The sequence below is a fragment of the Xenopus laevis genome, chromosome 6S, assembly GCF_017654675.1.
Source record: "Xenopus laevis strain J_2021 chromosome 6S, Xenopus_laevis_v10.1, whole genome shotgun sequence".
NCBI classification, from domain to species: Eukaryota; Metazoa; Chordata; class Amphibia; order Anura; family Pipidae; genus Xenopus; species Xenopus laevis.
The window spans coordinates 6632069-6654523 of NC_054382.1; the positions used below are offsets into that span (position 1 = coordinate 6632069).

A 22455-nucleotide genomic window follows, 5' to 3' on the forward strand; every position below is an offset into this window, starting at 1 on the left:
AAACCCAGCAGATGGTGCTAAAAGCCCCCGATTCGCTCTGTTTTACTGGTTTCAGAGACCGCGCTGCTTTCTTCTGTTTCATTGTTGGAAATATCGCACGCGCTCATCATCAAATTACTGGCGTGTTTCTGCTGCACATTTGTTATTAAACCTTTTGAGGGTGCTGCTCTCCTATCATGTTTAGGGTTTTTTGTTTTCCCAGATTGTTCCAAACAGTACAGGTACGGGACCTGTTATCCAGAATGCTCGGGACCTGGGGTTTTACAAATATCTGATCATTTCATAATTTGTATCTTCACACCATAAGTCTACTAGAAAATCATATAAATATTACATTTTTTTAATAAATTTAGGTTGGTCTTTTTTTATTCGAATTTCAAAGTGAAATACAGAGGTATTTTAAAAAAAAACTCCCATTACCTCGAAATTCGACCCTTGATAAATCTGCCCCTTAGTGTCAGATGGACGCGTAAAGCGTTCGTTTTCCGCACTCCAACAAATGACCCGGGTGCTATCCTCATGTATTAGGGGCAGATTTATCAAAAGGTCGAATTAAGAATTCAAATTTTTAAATTCGATCTTCGAGTTTATTTTAGTTTAATTTGACTAGGGAATAGTCCAAATTCGATTCGAATTTTAAAAAAATTCAATATTCTAATTTTGAAATATATCATGTACTGTCCCTTTAAGAATTTAAATTCAACTATTCGCCATCTAAAACCTGGCGAATTGGTGTTTTAGCCAATGGGGGACCTCCTACAATCAATTTGGAGTCGTTTGGTGGACTTTTGAAAAAAGTTTTTTTTTTGTTGACAAAATCCAAATCGAATTTGCAGCTCCATCCTATTCACCTATTTTAAAAAAAAAAATTTTTTAAATAAATTTCAATTTGTTGTTTTTGTGGGGTTTTTTTCAAATTTTGAGTTCATGGGATTTGATGGGAGTTTTTAGAAAGTCCCATAAACTCAAAATTCAACCCTTAATAAATCTGCCCCTACTTAAAGGGGTGGTTCACCTTTAAGGCAACTTTTATTATGTTATAGAATGGCCAATTCTAAGCAACTTTTCAAATGGTTTTCATTATTTATTTTTTATAGTTTTATAGTTATTTGCCTTTTTCTTCTGACTCTTTGCAGCTTTCAAATGGGCGTCGCTGACCCCACCTAAAAAACAAATTCTCTGTAAGGCTACAAATGTATTGTTATTGTTATTTGATATTCCTGATCTTTCTATTCAGGCCTCTCCTATTCATATTCCAGTCTCTTATTCAAATCAGTGCATGGTTGCTAGGGGAATTTGCACCCTAGCAACCAGATTCCTAAAATTACAAACTGGAGAGTTGCTGAATAAAAAGCTAAATAACTCAAAAAACACAAATAATAAAAAATGAAAACCAATTTCAAATTGTCTCATTCACTCTCTACATCATACTAAGGGGCAGATTTATCAAAGGTCGAGGTGAATTTTCAAATGAAAAGAATTTGAAATTCAAGCTATTTTTTGTGTATTTTGACTAGAGAATAGTCCAAATTCGATTTGAAAAATTTGAATATTGAAATTTATCATGTACTGTCTCTTTAAAAATTAGACTTCAACCATTCGCCATCTAAAACCTGCCCAATTGCTGTTTTAGCCTATGGGGGACCTCCTAGAACCTATTTGGATCCAATTGGTGGACTTTGAAAAATCAAAGTTTCTTTTGGGAAAAACTTTGAATCAAATTCGATCAAATGCGCTATTCCTTCGATTCGCACGTTTTGAATTCGGCCATATACAGACCTATTTGATCGAAAACTGACCTATATGACCAACAAAAAACGTTGACTTAATTTTGGTTGGTCTTTTTGAATTAGAATATTCAACCCTTGATAAATATGCCCCTAACAGTTATCTCGAAGGTGAACAACCCCTTTAATGTCAATAACATTCCAAGATAAGTTGATGCACACCAGGAATCTTTGTAAATTAAAAAAAAAAACATTATTTTTATTGAAACAATTAAAAACAGGCCAACAGGTCTCCATCTTTATAATACTACAAGGTCATTGTGAAAATGAATCCTATAAGGACACCTGTCACCTGAAATACAGTAGTTTCCCCATCAGAGGTGAGTCCGCACTCCGGTTGGGGGAAACATTATTTTTCAGTTTTAAAAAAAATTGAACTGTAAGGGAGTTTTCAGTGCGGGCGGCCATGTTGAATAGTGCAACATGTTGCGTCTCAACCTGCGTTCGGCGCCTACATGCGCCTGTGTGAGTACAGCCCCATTGAAAAGAACCTAATGCGTCTATTCCTGTGCTCCCCTGCGGCTGAACGCAGAAATACGGAACGCAGGGGAGCGCAGCTTCAACCGCTCGTCAGTAAGAGCCCTTCAAATCAAAATTCGACCCATCCAAATTAATTAAAAAAAATCAATTTTTAGAAACTCGGATGAAGGAAATCGACCTGAAAACTCAATTCGTATTTTTTCCCTGAAAAAAACTCGAATGTCAAGACAAGAAGGCTGCAAACAACTTCAAATTGATCCCTGGAGGTCTTCCATTGATTGAAACAGCAATTCGGCAGGTTTTAGCTGGTGAATAGTCATTTTCGAGTTCTTAAAGGGCCAGAGTATGATAAATCTCGAAAACCATATTTTCAATTCAACCCTTGATAAATCTGCCCCCAAGTTTATGGGCAGTTTAAGAAACCCTTTGCATTATAATAGCCAAACTGCTATAGAGGCTATAGAGGGTTAAGGGCAGCATTAATTCCGTATCTTACAAACGCGCAGTTAATTCCAGTAATAGAAAAGGAAGCATCGCTGAATTTTTAACATCCTTAAAGGTCTGTGAACTAACACCAAATACAAAAAGTGAAAATAAGTTCTATATTTATCCACAGTCAACTCATTATCCATCACACTCCTTGTTGCTAATCATTTGGTTAAAGGGGTTGTTCACCTTAGATTAAATTTTAGTATGATGTAGAGACAGTGAGCAACTGGTTTTCATTTTTTAATTTGTGGTTTTTGAGTTATGTTGATTTTTATTCAGCAGCTCTCCTGTTTGCAATTTCAGCAAACTGGTTGCTAGGGTCCAAATTATCCTAGCAACCATGTATGGATTTGAATAAGAGACTGCATATTCAGCAGTAGCAATTACAATAAATGTGTTGCCTTACAGATCATATGTGTTTGAGATGGGGTCAGTGACCCCTATTAGTACTTATCTGTTATCTACTGTGTATCCTGTGCTTGAATGGCTGTATCATGGCTACACAGCAGCTTGTTTATATAAACTATAGTAGTACTTATCTGTTATCTACTGTGTATCCTGTGCTTGAATGGCTGCCCCCATGGCTACACAGCAGCTTGTTTATATAAACTATAGTAGTACTTATCTGTTATCTACTGTGTATCCTGTGCTTGAATGGCTGCCCCATGGCTACCACAGCAGCTTGTTTATATAAACTATAGTAGTATTTATCTGTATCTACTGTGTATCCTGTGCTTGAATGGCTGTCCCCATGGCTACACAGCAGCTTGTTTATATAAACTGTAGTAGTACTATGTTATCTACTGTGTATCCTGTGCTTGAAATGGCTGGTATCATGGCTACACAGCAGCTTGTTTATATAAACTATAGTAGTACTTATCTGTTATCGTACTGTGTATCCTGTGCTTGAATGGCTGCCCCATGGCTACACAGCAGCTTGTTTATATAAACTGTAGTAGTACTTATGTTATCTACTGTGTATCCTGTGCTTGAATGGCTGTATCATGGCTACACAGCAGCTTGTTTATATAAACTATAGTAGTACTTATCTGTTATCTACTGTGTATCCTGTGCTTGAATGGCTGCCCCCATGGCTACACAGCAGCTTTATTTATATAACTATAGTAGTACTTATCTGTTATCTTACTGTGTATCCTGTGCTTGAATGGCTGCCGCCCATGGCTACACAGCAGCTTGTTTATATAAACTATAGTAGTACTTATCTGTTATCTACTGTGTATCCTGGCTTGAATGGCTGCCCCCATGGCTACACAGCAGCTTGTTTATATAAACTATATTAGTACTTATCTGTTATCTACTGTGTATCCTGTGCTTGAATGGCTGCCCCCATGGCTACACAGCAGCTTGTTTATATAAACTATAGTAGTACTATATCTGTTATCTACTGTGTATCCTGTGCTTGAATGGCTGCCCCCATGGCTACACAGCAGCCTTGTTTATATAAACTATAGTAGTACTTATCTGTTATCTACTGTGTATCCTGTGCTTGAATGGCTGCCCCCATGGCTACACAGCAGCTTGTTTATATAAACTATATTAGTACTTATCTGTTATCTACTGTGTATCCTGTGCTTGAATGGCTGCCCCCATGGCTACACAGCAGCTTGTTTATATAAACTATAGTAGTACTTATCTGTTATCTACTGTGTATCCTGTGCTTGAATGGCTGCCCCCATGGCTACACAGCAGCTTGTTTATATAAACTATAGTAGTACTTATCTGTTATCTACTGTGTATCCTGTGCTTGAATGGCTGCCCCCATGGCTACACAGCAGCTTGTTTATATAAACTATAGTAGTACTTATCTGTTATCTACTGTGTATCCTGTGCTTGAATGGCTGCCCCCATGGCTACACAGCAGCTTGTTTATATAAACTATACTAGTAGTCAACAAATATAAGTTATGGTCGAATAATTTTGTCTTCAGTTGTTGCATGAAAAAAATTCTATTCATTAAAGGTATTCCTTATAAATGCTCCTTGCACTTCTATAAAGTTCTGCTTGACCCGTCTGTCTTTCTGTTCCGAACTGAGCACAGTATTGCGGGAGAATCTTGGAGCTACAAACGTGGAGGTCGATTCAGAATTCCCGGACTGGCCGATGCCAATTGCCACCTCTGAAGATGGCGGCTGCTCCCGGGTTCACACAGCTTCTTGCTTCTAAAACTGCATCGTACTCGCTCCTAATGAATCGGAGGCATACAACATTTTTTATGACTTGAAATTCCAACGAATTCTTATTACATTTTTTTGAATTCAGCTGGACATAGAACATTTTCAGTGCAACTGGAAAACTTAAAGGAGAAGTAAAGCCTAACTAAAGAAGTAGGTAGAAATGTTGTACATTATATTTTGTGCTTCTGTACCAGCCCAAGGCAACCACAGCCCTTTAGCAGTAAAGATCTGTGTCTCCAAAGATGCCCCAGTAGCTCCCCATCTTCTTTTCTGCTGATTCACTGCACATGCTCTGTGCTGCTGTCACTTACTGAGCTTAGGGACCCACTCACAATATACAGTACACATAGAATAGAAATGTCACAATATAAGGCTGATTAGTCATTAATACACATAATTACTACATGGCAGCACAGAAAACAGTGCAATTAGCATCAGAATTGAATAATCAGCAAACCTGTAGCATCAGCTTATATTACAGCCAGGGAAGGTCATTTTCTGCTGGATAATTAGTGACGAGCCCTAAGCTTAGCTTCTCAACAGCCAATCAGAGCCCACTGAGCATGTGAGTGTCACAGACACTTTCCAAGATGGTGACCCCCTGTGACAAGTTTGAAGTCCTGGATCATTGCTGCTATTGACAAGCTCAAACTTTAGCCTCATGCAATAAGTTCACTATATAAAATGTGACATTTTTAGCCCTATTTGTTTCGTAATCATACAGCAGGGATAGGGATATTCACATAGTAATGGTTTGGCTGAATGAAATCTCATGTACATGTCACGGTTGTTACAAAAGGCATAAGTATTAAAGTCCATGTATAAATTTGACTCCAGTTCCTTCCCAGCAGGCGTTTTTTTTTCAGGAATACCGTAATGACTTCACTGAGCAGCTGCCCGGGACTTCCTTTATTCAGTGTCTGAAATCAGATCCAGATGTTGCTCTGCCTTTTGAATGAATGGAGAATTCACAGCCCAGAACTCCCCTTAGTAAATGACACAATTCCAACCTGGAATGTTCCTCCTGCGGCTCAGAGGGAAGTGGTCCCAGTGTTTTGCTTTCTCTTAGCTCACTCCCTGTCTGCCATCTTGTTCTTAGACAGGTCAACAATTTCCGGTTTATTTGATCCCTTTTTTTTTATTCTTCGCACTGCTGGTTCTGACTCCTGCAACAATATAGCAGAACTCAGCTGATTAACAGAGCTGGAGAAGATCTTACTACTGCTGGAGTGTTCCAAGAGTCAGTTTATCAATGGAGAGGCTTATTGATAGTCATACTCTCAGGACAAAAATGATCCAGGCACTGGTCCAATTGCCTTCTGGACAGCGGGAGAATTGTTTCTCAGAGCAGTTCTTCCATCACCTAAAAAGCGTAAGTGCATTAATAATACATTGCAAAAATAAGGGTGCCATAAAAAAGGCCAACTCCAGATCACCCGGCCAAAAAGGCCCACAATGAAATAGCGTCTTCAGGTCTGTCTTCATCTGAGAACTTGAGTGGAACCTTTTTATCTCGACTTTTCCTGCCAAAACACTGCCCCTTTACCCCATGGCTAGGGGGTCCCTTGGTCCAGCTTCTTCTAGCCAAAAGGCACAGAGGGGGAAGGCTAAACAAGTGACCTCCAAGTAGGTCTCTTAAAAAAAAAAGCAGCCTAAGCATTATAGTTGGGGTCGCCAACAAAATCATGAAAGAGATGCCAAATATAGACTGTGGTTGGTTATTTGGTAGCCCCTGTGAGAAGCAGCCTACAGTAGACTCTGTTTGACAGGACAACTGGTTTTTATACAACTCCGTGCCTGGAATTAAAATATAAGCACCTGTGTTGAGGCCACTGGGAGCAACATCCAAGAAAGATGGAGACCTACATGTTACTCATGAGCCACTGGTTGGGGATCACTGTGTTATAATGTCCAGACTAGGGGTGCAAATTCTGGGGCTCCTTAGCTGTGAGCCTTTTAGCCAGACCAAGTACTTTATCTGCTCCATCAGGAGAGGGTTTTTTTTAAGGAAACCCAAGAAGTGCTTCATTACCAAGTGCAAAACAAACTCAAAGGGTGCAATGAACTTGTCTCAAAAGAGACATAGTCTCAAACTCCAAAAGGCTCAAAGTGTCTACAGATCCTTAGGCCTTTGTTCAAGGACAGACTTCTTTGTTCCCAACAACCTTGGCCAAAAGGACTGCAGGAGGCAACAGTCTTCAGACCCCCTTTTCTGCAAGGCTGGGGGGGAGGGGGTTATCCCGTTCAGCTAAAAGGCCTATAAAGGGTTTGGGGCAACAATGGACCTCCGAAAAGGTCCCAATTATAAATGTGCCCATGGCGGGTCCGGTTTCAGGGGTAGAAGGATCCTAATGGCCACACATCTCCCTCCCCCAGATCAGTGCTCAGATCAGAGGCTGCAGAGGCAATTTGAGGTTTATCCGAAAAGTGCTAAAATAGAGGTGAAAGCCCTGATTCTGCACTCGTTCTTAGCCAAAAGGCCAAAAAGCAAATTGGGGCTGCTTTGAGATGGGGGTTTATTTGCTCCTTCCTCTGAATCAGCTACAGGCTGGATGTTCCATATTTACACAGATGGAGGCGCTTGATGGCCATGCACCTATTGATAGGGGAATAGCATTATTTTTTGCTCCCCTCCCAGCAATCATTGGACTTCATACCCCCATGTCCATGTCAAGGTCACATGGTCCCTTGTATCTCATATCACACAGGGTCAGTCTAGGAGGAAGATGTGTTACCTTTTGGTTTGATAAAGCCTGAAATGTTGCTAACCAGGTTGTGCCATGTAAACCCAATAAAGGAATTTTAACCTATAATCACTTGGTACTGTATAAAGAATTTTGGCCTTTTGGCATACCTCCTAACTGTCCCATTTTTCGCAGGACAGTCCCAATTTTGACAGCTCATTATTGAAATGTCCCGACTTTCTATTTGATCTCCTGCACTGAACAACCAGAAAAAGATACAACATTTCTAAGACTTAATTGGCTATTGGCTGAGAGCCCAGAATACGCAGCAGGTGCACTTAAATACAATTGTTACAACTTAAGATAAGCAGGTCTCTTGGGGAAACTGACTTGCAGCTTAAAGGGCAATTCCCCTTCATTAGCAAAACTGTAATAACACATAAAAAACACAGAAATATGTTCAAACTTTCATAACCAGCCAAATTCTGTATAATGAACATGGTAATTAGGGGGTGTGGCCACAAAAATGGGCATGGTCAAAAAAATTTGCCGCGCACAGCTTTTTTGTCCCTCTTTTTTATTTCCAAAATACTGGGAGGTATGAGGGATATGGAGTCCCTCGCCCCTGTCTGTGCCTTTTGGGGGTGTCTGGGATAAAGGGTTCCAGCCTAGCCTTCGGGCAAACGTACAAATTATTTTTATAATCACAAACGAGGTAAGGGAGCACCATCCATCAATTGAGAAAACAAGTAGATGGTGTGCAGGGTTAAAGAAATAAGTATTGAAAAAAAGGGAAAGTTAACCCTTAAAACTGCACCACCCCATCCAGGAGCCTTGTAACCCACGGAACAATGTTAAAACTTAACTTAATTAAAATCATTTTAAAATTAAAATCATTAGTCCAGGAAAGCATTTAAAACAAAGTTAGGAACAGGGAGACAGAGAACCTTGGTTAGGTTAAGCGATAATTGCTACCCCTAGGTGAAGTATAAGCAGTGTTGGACAGGGCCGGCGGGAAACCGGGAAAAAACCCGGTGGGCCCCGGCCCTCTTGGGTCCCCGCCGGCCCAGTCCCGGTCCTAGATTGGCCCCCGAACGGCAATAAAAGATTTCCGGCGCTGTTGCACATGCGCGCGTTGGGCCTGACGTTCGCGCATGCGCACTAGTTTTTGCGCACTAGTTTTTGCGCACGCGCACGGGGCCCCCGAGGTTCACAACCCGGTGGGCCCCGACTGCGCCAGTCCGACCCTGAGTATAAGGCTGATACATAAAGTCTGTAGTGAACCACTACAGTCTGTAGTAAATGACTTCAATAATAGTGTGGTGTGAGACACAACTGCAATATTAACGAGGTGTAGGGCAAAAAAGGACAAATGTCACGTAGCCTATAACCAGTGTAGGTAACCTCTTAAATTGCTACCCTTTCAACCACCAATCAGTTCCCAGCCTTAATAATTCCGCCACCCATTCACCCTGCGACGCACCCTCCCATTGTCTTGGAAGAATTGCTATGTCTAGTTGGCATCAAAAATGGATCCACTAATTAATAGTAAGGAGTAAATGATGGTACTTTAGCAGCTTGCATTTAAACTACCCCAGAGAGCGGCTCCGTAGATCGCCCACCCCTTCACCCACAGAGTTTCCCTCCCGTTTGTGCCGTGAAGCGGTGGCCTAAATTCTTGCAAATTACAAATTCTTTTTATCTTTGTGCCTTTTGGCTGAATACATGGAGTTTTGGGGGATTTAGGGAGCACTCGGGTAATGAAGCATGCTCAAGCTTAAAAAAAAAAGTGCAGGAAGCAACAAACAATATCTTTTTAGTTTCCAGTTGTAGTTTCATTTACTAGTGCATTTACACCAATGGAATATTGGAATCTGGGTATAGGAAAGTTGCTCAGAATTACATTTGCTTTTATTACAAAAAACAAACAAATTACGGGTTTGTTTCCCCTTTAATATCATGTGCAGTCACTTTTCCCTTCCCCAGGCGTCCCCTCAAAATAAAAATACAGCTGCAATTCCCAGGAAGAGTTGGTTGGTGCTGTACAGCACTGCAGGGGTTAAGCAGCTGGAAGGGGGCAGAACAACTCAAGCACTGGGTTATACCATTGCACCGGCTACAGAGGGGGGGGGGAGGAAATCTGTTGTTCTTGGGAATGTGATTGTTTCTCTGCCCTGTAACACCGGAAGATGTTTTATTAAAGGGAAGCGGATGGTTAGGAGTATATGGGAGGCTGAGCTGTGTCTCTGGTGGGCAGATTTGCTGAGGGGAAATATATTGGGCTTTCCCTGTGACAGATGGAAGGGCTGGTGTAGAGGCTGCAGAGCTCAGTCTGCTGAGAGGAGGAGGTGAGTAGTGAGTGCTGCTCTGTGTGTAGTTGTGTTTGTGTAGTGTTATATACAAGATATATATGTGTACACGGTGCTGTACAATGTATACTTTCTGATCAGTGCAATAATAACATATAATACACAAAAGCCATGAATATCCTGTAAATTATATCCTTATAAAAGGTGAGTTCTGATGTCATCAGTTATAAACGGTGAGTTCTGATGTCATCAGTTATAAATGGCTAGTAGTGATGTCATCAGTTATAAACGGTGAATTCTGATGTCATTTCTGTCACATGACTCACTGAAACTTGTGTATTATAATAAATGAAGTAGCCCCAGTTGCAAAATATGAGGATATTAGAAGTTACCTCGGAGTTCCATGACCTTCGGCCTCGTGTTTTTATATGGTCATGAAACTCCAAAGTGACTTGTAATATCCTTACTTATATTTTACAAGAGGGGGTACTTTATTCACTATATACAGACAGTTACATTCATGAATAAGAGCCAAGGGCCCTGTACTGAGGGGCCCCCCGTTCCCTCACTCCGGGGTCACATCACTGGGCTCCCGGGAGCAAGTCTACCCCCACCCTCATGTAGTAGCCCAAGCCCAGAGACATGGTACATAAACGGGTGAATTAACTTTTAGTAGGTTATAGAATGGCTTCTTCTTAGCGACTTTTCAATTGGCCTTCATTTTTTTATAGTTTTTGAATTATTCGCCTTCTTCTTCTGACTCTTTCCAGCTTTCAAATGGGGGTCACTGACCTCACCTAATAAACAAATGTTCTGTAAGGCTACAAATGTATTGTTATTGCTACTTATTGTTACTCCGCTTTCTATTCAGTAACCTTCGTATTTATATTCCAGTCTCTTATTTTAAAAAGTGCATGGTAGCTAGGGCAGTTTGGACCCTAGCAACCAGACTGGTGCAAACTGGAGAGCTGCTGAATAAAAAGCTAAATAAGTCAAAAACCACAAATAATAAAAAATGAAAACCAATTGCAAATTGAATGAGAATATCCCTCTCTACATCATACTAACAGTTAATGCACAAGACATAATTTAAGGGTAAACAGGCTTTGCTCATACTTTGTGACTTCTGCCGGGGGACCCTACTCTCTTTTTTGTTTTTGGTGTTTGTAGGTATTTTTATTGAACTACAACTCCCACGATCCTCATGAACACAATCAGCCACTTTTAAAGAGATGAGAAGCTTAGTTATTGGGGAATATCTAAAGGGCCACTTTTAATCAGTGTGTGGCCCTATGAATGTCTCAAATACACCTGCTGCTGCAGAACCTCATGGGCCGGTCATTGCTAGGGGCTAGTGTTGATGGGGGCTGCATATGCAAATTAGGATTCAGATTTAGTTTGGTATTTGGCCGAATCTTTCATGAAGGATTCGGGGGTTCGGCTGAATCCAAAATAGTGGTGCATCCCTGTTTAAAACTAAACATGAAGGTTTATAATATCTTAGTCACAGGTAAATTGCATTTTATCTTTTATTCTCTTTCTCCTTCAATCTTCGTTCAACCTTCAGCGCAGGCCAGTGCTATTGATTGTGTGTCCTGCCCCCGGGGTACAGGAGCTCTCAGTCTCTCCATTGATTTGTGCTGCATGACTGGACTGAATTCATTCCCGATGTATAGAATTCTCTATTGTGTCATTATGTACCAGCACTTTATTTTTATGCACAGACAGTTACTTTATGTTCAGTTAACTTAGGGACTGTTCCTGCTGAATTGTGCATAGGGGAATATGCTGCCATAGTTTTATGGGATCCCTCTGTACAGACTATGAGCGAACTTAGAGGACTGTTCCTGCTGAATTGTGCTTAGTACAGGGGAATACCTATGCTGCCATAGTTTTATGGGATCTCTCTGTACAGACTATGAGCAAACTTAGGGGACTGTTCCTGCTGAATTGTGCTTAGTACAGGGGATACCTATGCTGCCATAGTTTTATGGGATCTCTCTGTACAGACTATGAGCAAACTTAGGGGACTGTTCCTGCTGAATTGTGCTTAGTACAGGGGAATACCTATGCTGCCATAGTTTTATGAGATCTCTCTGTACAGACTATGAGCAAACTTAGGGGCTGTTCCTGCTGAATTGTGCTTAGTACAGGGAATACCTATGCTGCCAGAGTTTTATGGGATCTCTCTGTACAGACTATGAGCAAACTTAGGGGACTGTTCCTGCTGAATTGTGCTTAGTACAGAGAATACCTATGCTGCCATAGTTTTATGGGATCTCTCTGTACAGACTATGAGCAAACTTAGGGGCTGTTCCTGCTGAATTGTGCTTAGTACAGGGAATACCTATGCTGCCAGAGTTTTATGGGATCTCTCTGTACAGACTATGAGCAAACTTAGGGGACTGTTCCTGCTGAATTGTGCTTAGTACAGAGAGTACCTATGCTGCCATAGTTTTATGGGATCTCTCTGTACAGACTATGAGCAAATTTAGGGACTGTTCCCACTGAATTGTGCTTAGTACAGGGAATACCTATGCTGCCATAGTTTTATGGGATCTCTCTGTACAGACTATGAGCAAACTTAGGGACTGTTCCTGCTGAATTGTGCTTAGTACAGGGAATACCTATGCTGCCATAGTTTTATGGGATCTCTCTGTACAGACTATGAGCAAACTTAGGGACTGTTCCTGCTGAATTGTGCTTAGTACAGGGAATACCTATGCTGCCATAGTTTTATGGGATCTCTCTGTACAGACTATGAGCAAACTTAGGGACTGTTCCTGCTGAATTGTGCTTAGTACAGGGAATACCTATGCTACCATAGTTTTATGGGATCTCTCTGTACAGACTATGAGCAAACTTAGGGACTGTTCCTGCTGAATTGTGCTTGGTACAGGGAATACCTATGCTGCCATAGTTTTATGGAATCTCTCTGTACAGACTATGAGCAAACTTAGGGACTGTTCCTGCTGAATTGTGCTTAGTACAGGGAATACCTATGCTGCCATAGTTTTATGGAATCTCTCTGTACAGACTATGAGCAAACTTAGGGACTGTTCCTGCTGAATTGTGCTTAGTACAGGGAATACCTATGCTACCATAGTTTTATGGGATCTCTCTGTACAGACTATGAGCAAACTTAGGGACTGTTCCTGCTGAATTGTGCTTGGTACAGGGAATACCTATGCTGCCATAGTTTTATGGAATCTCTCTGTACAGACTATGAGCAAACTTAGGGACTGTTCCTGCTGAATTGTGCTTAGTACAGGGAATACCTATGCTGCCATAGTTTTATGGAATCTCTCTGTACAGACTATGAGCAAACTTAGGGACTGTTCCTGCTGAATTGTGCTTAGTACAGGGAATACCTATGCTGCCATAGTTTTATGGGATCTCTCTGTACAGACTATGAGCAAACTTAGGGGCTGTTCCTGCTGAATTGTGCTTAGTACAGGGTAGGAGAGGAGAGGACATTTGTACAGTCCTATTTGGCTGGTCACCTCCATGGTAGTGAGGTTTAATGCCCCTGATCTGCCAGTTTTTGCCCTTTTTGGCTTCTTTTATAAAACACGCTCGGGGCCGGCCCAGAGAGAATGGCAGCTTATGGAAGCGAATACTGTAGCAGCAGGTACTCTATAGATTCATTATTATAAATAACCTGCGTAAATGGGGAAAGTTCTTTAGAATAACACTTTCCTTCATTATGCAGTAAAATGATGGTCCATGTTCCAGTGTGTGCAGGACTGCTGTCTGTCTGGCTTCTGTCAGTGAAGTCATTTTGTCCAGCTCTGCATAAGAGGATGGAAAACAGACGTGCCCTTACCTGCTTTTTAATTTAGCAGCAGTTTTATGTTTTTTTAAAGCTTATATGTGCCCTTTGCCAAGCATTTGAAAACTACAATTCCCAGAATCCTCCACTGCCCTCTGAATGCTGGAATTTGGAACTTTGAGTGAAGGCCACTTGCTTTTATACATCTGCTTTTCAACACTCTGTACAAGAAATGACTCTCTCTACTTTTCCTTGGATTACAAATCATCTTGGCTTATTCTCTCCATTACCACCAGTGCTTTACATGTTTCACTCGAGCAGTTTAGGAGCAGTTGAGTATAAAAATAAAAACTGGGTAAATAAACAGGCTGTGCAAAATAAATAATGTATCTAATATAGTTAGTTAGCCAAAAATGTAATGTATAAAGGCTGGAGTGACTGGATGTGTAACATAATAGCCAGAACACTACTTCCTGCTTTTCAGCTCTCTTGCTTTCCACTGATTGGTTACCAGTGTATGTGTCATAACAGTTTTCTTTGAATCTGAGCTGAATGCTGAGGATCAATTGCAAACTCACTGAACAGTTATGTCCCATGTGGCCCCCCTTATAGTCACTGACTAACTCAGAGTTAGAGAGCTGAAAAGCAGGAAGTAGTGTTCTGGCTATTATGTTACACATCCAGTCACTCCAGCCTTTATACATTACATTTTTGCCTAACTAACTATATTAGAAACATTATTTATTTTGCACAGCCTGTCTATTTACCCAGTTTTTATTTTTTATACTGAACAATTCCTTTAAAGGGCACCTGTTGGCCAAAAACATTTTCCCCAACCAAAGTTAGTGGCTAACAAAGCCTGCACCCGTTTGGGGGGTAACAGTAGTTTTTTTCTTTTTCTTTAAAGTTAAACAAGCTACTATTACCCCCAATTGGAGTGCAGGCTCTATTAGCCAGCACCTTTTGATTGGGGAAAATGTTTTTGGCCAACAGGTGCCCTTTAAACACTTTTTTTTAAATCGATCGAACCGGAAACATTCTGATCTGATTCTCCTCTGGCTGAGCTGCATGTGTGGACTTTAAACTGTGGCTATCTACACTTTAAAGGAGAACTATTATGGCTAGAAATGCTGTATTTTATATACTTATACCCAGATTTGCAGCAGCCCCATAACAGTAATGATCCAGGTCTCCAGCAGCTCCCCATCTTGGTTCTTGTTAGACCATCTTTTGTGTGTCAGTGGCTCTACACATGCTCAGTGGGCTCTGGGCTGCTGCTGGGAATCTAAGCTTAGGGGTCGACAGAAACTGTGACTTATATAAATAATTTAAACTGTATGTTATGGGGCTGTCCCTTAGCTCAGGTTACCCCCTGTCCTGTCACTGATGAAACTGCTCTATGTTTGGTTGCATTGACTAGGGGTTTTGTTCATCATATTTTGAAATCGTTTTAATGCTTTTTAGGCTGGCTGTAACCTCCACTAATAAAAATAACTAATTGGTTGCTATGGGTTACTAGACTAAAAAAACATTTGCATTGCAAAATATATCTTGGCTTTCAGGATATAATTTAGGTTATTCCACATACTCTTTAAGCAGCAGTAAATAAGTAAGAAAGCCACTTGCATTAACTTGGCCCTCCTCGGTAACTGACCTGGGATAAAATGTTATTTTAAGCCGTTGATTGCGCAGTATGTTTTGACTCTTGTGGGTTTTCCTTTCTATAGATGCCAGCTGATCTTCGGAAGAGAAAAAAAGACCTTACCGCCAGCAATGATGCCCCACAGGAAGCTGAAAAAGAAAACAAGAAAGAAAAGCCTAACTCCTGCAGGTATAAATTCCTTTGGAAACTGCTCCTGGGGCTGCTGCTGATCGCTCTGATCTTTGGTATTAAGTTTTATAGAGATAATGAGCTGGTGAGACAGCAGGAGGCAGCACTGAGGACTTTAGGGGCAGAGGGCCTCTTTCTTTTCTCCTCGCTGGACACCGACCAGGACCTGTATATAAGCCCTGAAGAATTTAAGCCTATCGCTGAGAAACTCACAGGGATTTCCACCGGCTCCGACTATGAAGAGGAAGAGCTTCTCGATACAAACGGAGAGACTTTGTCTGTGGTTTCACGTTTTCAGCCTTTGGTCATGGAGACCATGACAAAGAGCAAAGATGGGTTCTTGGGTATCACTCACAGCGCTCTCTCTGGACTTCGGAACTGGACGACGGCCGTGGTGCCCAGTAATGTCTTTTATGCTGGACAATTCAAGGCGTTCCTCCCACCAAAGAACAAGTTAGAAGTGGGAAATCCTTGGTGGATTATTCCTAGCGAGTTAAGCATATTTACAGGGTACCTACCTAATAACAGAATTTATCCCCCGCCTCCCAAAGGAAAGGAGGTGATCATCCATAAACTTCTGTCCATGTTTCATCCACGTCCTTTTATAAAAACAAGGTTTGCCCCTCAAGGCTCCATAGCGTGCATTCGGGCCATCAGCGATTTTTACTATGATATCGTTTTCCGTATTCATGCAGAGTTTCAGCTTAACGAACCTCCGAATTTTCCTTTTTGGTTCTCCCCTGGTCAGTTCGCTGGCAATATTATCATCTCAAAAGACGCTGCTCACGTCAGACACTTTAAACTTTTTGTCCCTAACAACCGAACGCTGAATGTTGACATGGAGTGGTTGTACGGAGCCAGCGAGAGCAGCAATATGGAGGTTGACATTGGTTACCTGCCACAGATGGAAATCGAATCTTTAGGACCCTCCATCCCATCCGTGATCTATGATGAGAATGGGAATGTCATGGAAAGCCTGAATGCGGAAGGAGAGGCTATAGAGTTTGTGTTCGAAGATATAACCTGGCAGTCAGAGATTACCTTTGAAGAAGCAGCCAAAAAACTTGAGGTCACTATGTACCCATTTAAAAAAGTTACTTATTACCCCTTCCCGGAAGCTTTTGACCGTGCGTTAGCCGAAAAGAAACTTGTGCACTCCGTTTTGCTATGGGGTGCACTGGATGATCAGTCTTGCTGAGGTTCGGGGCGAACTCTCCGGGAGACTGTCCTAGAGAGTTTGCCCATTCTTGCTTTGCTGAACGAGAGCTTCGTAAGCACTTGGTCATTAGTGAAGGAGCTTGAGGAGCTGCAAAACAACAAAGACTCGTACGCCACGTTTGCTTCCCTCCATTTGGAGAAGTATAACTTTCCCGTGGAGATGATGATTTGCCTTTCCAATGGAACCGTTGTTCATCACATAAATGCTAATTATTTCTTGGACATTACATCCCTGAAGCCAGATGAAGTGGAGAACAACATGTTTAGCTTATCTGATGGAGTGGAGGATTTGTCCACTGCCACTTACATAAAGTTCCTAAAGGAAGGGATGGAGAAGACAAAACCATTCTTGCATCCTTAGACGATGGCACATTTGTATAAGCCCAATTCTTTTCCACGTATTAATGAGCTGTATTTCGTATAGGGTGTTCATTTTCTGTAGGACACTTTTTGGAGACTCTATTCATTAGCTATGTTTCAAGATATTATCATGATCATCATGTGGCTGTGAAGGTTAGCCAAACCCCAGAAAATATTTACAAAACCATGTAGTTGAGGCATAGGTCTCCTCTAGTTCTCTTAAAGGGTCAACACCTATTGCTACAAAATAATATTATGTATGGAAACTACTGCACGTATAATGGAGCACTGGTTACCCTCTGTAGCCAAAAGGATGCCACATAGGAGAAGGCTTCCTAATTAAAGGCTACATATGCCCACTGGCAGAGACCAGTGTCTTCATTTTTTGGATGGCTTGGTCTCCTCGTTGTGTCTGCCCTATAACTAAGGCACAATGGTTTGCAAATATTTTCTGAGGTTTTTGGAAACCAATTTATTTCTTTTTTTTGCAGCTGCTATACCTTAAGGCCGGGGTAGGTAAATGTAACACCTGGTGGTTTCTCTGCCAATTCAGCTTTACCCCATATCTCTCAGCAGTTGGGAAGCAGACCAGAAGATACTTGGAAGAAGATTGATGGTCCATAGCTTTTTGATGAGCCATTAAGGCAGCCTTACACTGTGTATGTTCTTCATCTGATCTGGCCATGAGCCAAATGGAAGAAGAGCATATGAGGGTTAACACTTAGTATGGATTTGGCTCTGCTGCCCCATGTCTCTCAGCAGTGGGGAAGTAGACCAGAGGATTGGATAGACATGAGAAGGTAGATGCCCATAGCTGAATTTTTGATGAGCCCTTTAGGCAGCCTTACACCAACTGTATGTTCTTCATCTGACTTGGCCATGAGTCAAATGGATGGAGAATGTATGAGGGTCAACACACAGTATGGGCACCTTTCTGTTGAAGCACATAAATGATTGACACAGCAGGAAGCTGCAGCACCTCTTTGCTTCCTTGTGTCATTTTCAAACCTGTCTTGATTACCAAACAACACATGTCCATACTATCGGTTGGAAGCAGTGGGCCACCATACGTGCTCAGATGATCGCACAAAGCGAACTGTATAGTGCATGTATAGTCACGTTTAGTATCTGTCCACTCTGCTTTCCCTTACCTCGGTCCCTGGTAGAAGTAGTACTTTATACTTTGTAGCAGGGTCGTGTTCTAACCACTAACCGAAACTAAAGCTGCAGGAAATCGCCTTGCTACATATGCTTCTATAAATGCTATACATAGCAGTGTTAATAACACACAATATTACAGCTCAGTATTTAAAGGATAAGTAAACTTCAAAAATATGTGATTGTAAAATTAAGAAGAAGTTGTCAGGAGAAAGAAAGAGGCTGCTCTGATGTTCTTCTGCTTAGTAAAGATTTGAGAAAGGTTTCTTATTGTTTTCCTAAGCAGAAGAACATCAGAGCAGCCTCTTTCTTTCTCCTGACAACTTCTTCCTTGACTACTTGGTGGTCAGACTGGTCAGAAAACGACCAGCAGGTGGCGCTGTTGTAACAAAATTCATTCATATTAACAGCACATGTATCCCTTAGGGGCCGATTCACTAACTTCGAGTGAAGGATTCGAAGTAAAAAAACTTCGAATTTCGAAGTGTTTTTTGGGCTACTTCGACCATCGAATGGGCTACTTCGACCTTCGACTACGACTTCGAATCAAGGATTCAAAGTAAAAATCGTTCGACTATTCGACCATTCGATAGTCGAAGTACTGTCTCTTTAAAAAAAACTTTGACCCCCTAGTTCGCCATCTAAAAGCTACCGAACTCAATGTTAGCCTATGGGGAAGGTCCCCATAGGCTTTCCTGGTATAAAATATTTATAAATCATGAATGATCGCCATGTATTACAATCACAGAAATAATCTATTACAGGAAGATAAGTGGCATATTTAAATAGGGAATAATTGTTAGAGAACACCCAAATGTTTCATGATCATATAGGCAAAAGATCAGATAATTTTCAGGATATTCAAGACGTATTATTATGGCTCTATTTTTATGCCGAAACCACCACATGTGCCATTAACTGAAGAATCGATTCATTCTTGACTGTTTTCATATACAGGTATGGGACCTGTTATCCAGAAAACTCAGGACCTGGGGGATTTCTGGATAACGGATCTTTCCATAATTTAGATCTATACCTTAAGTCTACTAGAAAATCATGTAAACATTAAATAAACCCAATAGTGAAATCATTATAATAATATATATAATAATAGGGAAATCATTTTAAAAAATCTGGAACCTTTCCATAATAGGAGCTTTCTGGATAACGAGTTTCCAGATAACGGTACAGGTATGGGATCCTTTATCCAGAAACCCACTATCCATTATAATCAAATAATCCAAATTTTAAATAATTATTTTCTTTTTCTGTGTAATAATAAAACAGTAACTTGTACTTGATCCCAACTAAGATATAATTAATCCTTATTGGAAGCAAAACCAGCCTATTGGGTTTATTTCATGTTTTTTAGTAGACAAGGTATAGATCTAAATAATGGAAAGATCCGTTATCCAGAAAACCCCCAGGTCCCGAGTATTCTGGATAACAGGTCCCATGCCTGTATATGAAAACAGTCAAGAATGAATTGATTCTTCAGTTAATGGCACATGTCGTGGTTTCGGCATAAGAATAGAGCCATAATAATGCGTCATGAATATCCTGAAAATATCTGATCTTTTGCCTATATGATCATGAAACATTTGGGTGGTCTCTAACAATTATTCCCTATTTAAATATGCCACTTACTAATAATAAAACAGTACTAAGATATAATTAATCCTTATTGAATGCAGAACCAGCCTATTGGGTTTATTTACTGTTTATATGATTTTCTAGTAGACTTAAGGTATGAAGATTAAAATTACATGGAAAGCCCCAGGTCCCGAACATTCTGGATAACAGGTCCCATCCCTGTACTTGCATTTCTTCTCCTATAACCCTTATTATTTTTGGATATCCCTGTACTTTTATGGGAAACCATTTCTAATCCAGAAATCTTACTGGTCCTTTAAGCAGCACAGTTACAATATTTTGTAGGTTGTGGTTTTTTTGTTTTACATGGTCATTTTATTACTTGTGTATGTTTATTGCATATTCATTTTTGTCCTTATAGCTGAAAGGCCAAAGGAGCAGAGTGCCAAAAATTGTCAAAGAATTTTTTTTTTTTTAAACATATTCGGATTATATTTGTATTTTTGTAGCATGGCAGGCAGGATCTCTTCTATTTTCAGGACGTCCCTATTCTCCATGAAGGTCTGATCTTAAAGTTACCGGGTTAACGGACCAGACCTGAGGCTTTGGAATAGGTATACTCTGAGCGAGAAGAAATAACTCAATCCTCTCTGCTCAAAAAAAATCTTTTTTTCCAAACCTAAAAGCAACATTTATAGCCCCACTCCCAGAATTCCTCTCCCGATTTTTGCTTTTCTGTATTTTTAAAGATAAAAATGTACTGTTAAATATTAAAAATTAAAGCCAATAATGTGTCATTGGCCTCTGGTTCTGATTCTTTTCCAAATGTATATGCAAATGGAATATTTCTGGAGTTTCATTTAATAGATGGAGGCTTTGCAACAGTTCTAGTGACCTACAGCAGCCAGTCGTTGGGTAGTATTTACTAGTCTGCTGTTGGAAATAGAAATCTGATATGTTACTAGACCTGAAATAGAATTTGCATCTGTATAGTAGTAAAACCATCAGCTTCCTTCAGTTTAGTAACTCTTTAGTCTGAAGGCCAAACTTGGATGTTGGGATGACAAATCATCACTAGCAGCAGGTCATGGGTGGGCCAAACCTCATGCATTGCTCCCCCATACCAGCAACGTCATCACCAGTCCCTTCTGGGACCAAAAGTAACATTTCCCCAATGGATATTTATTTTGAGAAAATACCATCCCAGGATACCATTGTATGTACGTGTATGTGTCTTTGGTGGTGATAAAATTGAGTAGAGATCTGCTTGTTCATAGTGCCCACCTCTCCAATCTCATCAAATGGAACGCCTAAAGGTGGCCATACACAGGGGGACAAGCTCGCATGGTATGTATGCTGACAGATGGATATCAAATGGACGTCTTTCTAGTGTTTTGAGCTTTCAACCGATTCCTAATTCCTTATATGAGTATAAATTGACCAAACCTGCCGGTGTTTAAATCTACAAGGAAGTTGGTTGGGATTGTTGGCCCGCCATACCCATATTGAAAACTGATTAAATTGGTATGTGTTGGTCAATGTTTAGAGCAGTTATTGGCCTAAAGCAGTGCTGTCCAACTGGCGCCCTGCAGGTCAGTGGCCCCCCCATATAAAAGTCGGCCTGTTGTGATTCCTGTACTGTTCACACCTGAGACCCAGACTGAAACTGCCCACATTGTACACACTCCTACAAACGTCTGGAGGGACATCGGCATTGTGTCACTGTATGTAGTGCACAGTGAACTGTTCATCTTAGAGTCCACATAGGTTTTCCTTTCTCCTGCTCTATTTTGCCTGCCCTTTGCTCCCTGAGTGTGCCATACTCTGCTTACTCTACGCTCCATGCATGTGCCATACTCTGCCTGCCCTATGTTGCCTGTGTGTGTCATACTCTGCCTGCCTTATGCTCCCTTTGTGTGCCATACTCTGCCTGCCCTATGCTCCGTGTGTGCTATATTCTACTTGCCCTATGCTGCCTGTGTGTGCCATACTCTGTTTGCCATATGTTTCCTGTGTGTGCCATACTCTGCCTGCCCTGTGCTCACTGTGTGTGCAAAATTCTGCCTGCTTTATGCTCCCTGTGTGTGCCATACTCTGCCTGCCATATGCTCCTTTGTGTTCCATACTCTGCCTTCCCTATGTTGCCTGTGTGTGCCATACTCTGCCTGCCATATGCTCCTTTGTGTGCCATACTCTGCCTGCCATATGCTCCCTGTGTGTGCCATACTCTGCCTGCCATATGCTCCTTTGTGTGCCATACTCTGCCTGCCCTATGTTGCCTGTGTGTGCCATACTCTGCCTGCCATATGCTCCCTGTGTGTGTCATACTCTGCCTGCCCTATGCTCCTTTGTGTGCCATACTGTGCTTGCCATATGTTCCCTGTGTGTGCCATACTCTGCCTGCCCTATGTTCCTTATATGTGCCATACTCTGCCTGCCATATGCTCCTTTGTGTGCCATACTCTGCCTGCCATATGCTCCTTTGTGTGCCATACTCTGCCTGCCATATGCTCCCTGTGTGTGCCATACTCTGCCTGCCATATGCTCCTTTGTGTGCCATACTCTGCCTGCCCTATGTT

The 22455-nt window shown here is 41.2% G+C and overlaps 1 protein-coding gene across 1 annotated transcript; it reads left to right on the forward strand.

Annotated features, from left to right (window-relative positions):
- The first annotated feature begins 9688 nt into the window (after positions 1-9688).
- On the forward strand, positions 9689-20652 carry selenon.S (selenoprotein N S homeolog). The gene is made up of 2 exons (NM_001348005.2): positions 9689-9983; positions 15444-20652. The coding sequence occupies exon 2, from the start codon at positions 15444-15446 to the stop codon at positions 17124-17126; it is 1683 nt and encodes a 560-aa protein (NP_001334934.1). The 5' UTR covers positions 9689-9983; the 3' UTR covers positions 17127-20652.
- Positions 20653-22455: the final 1803 nt, after the last annotated feature.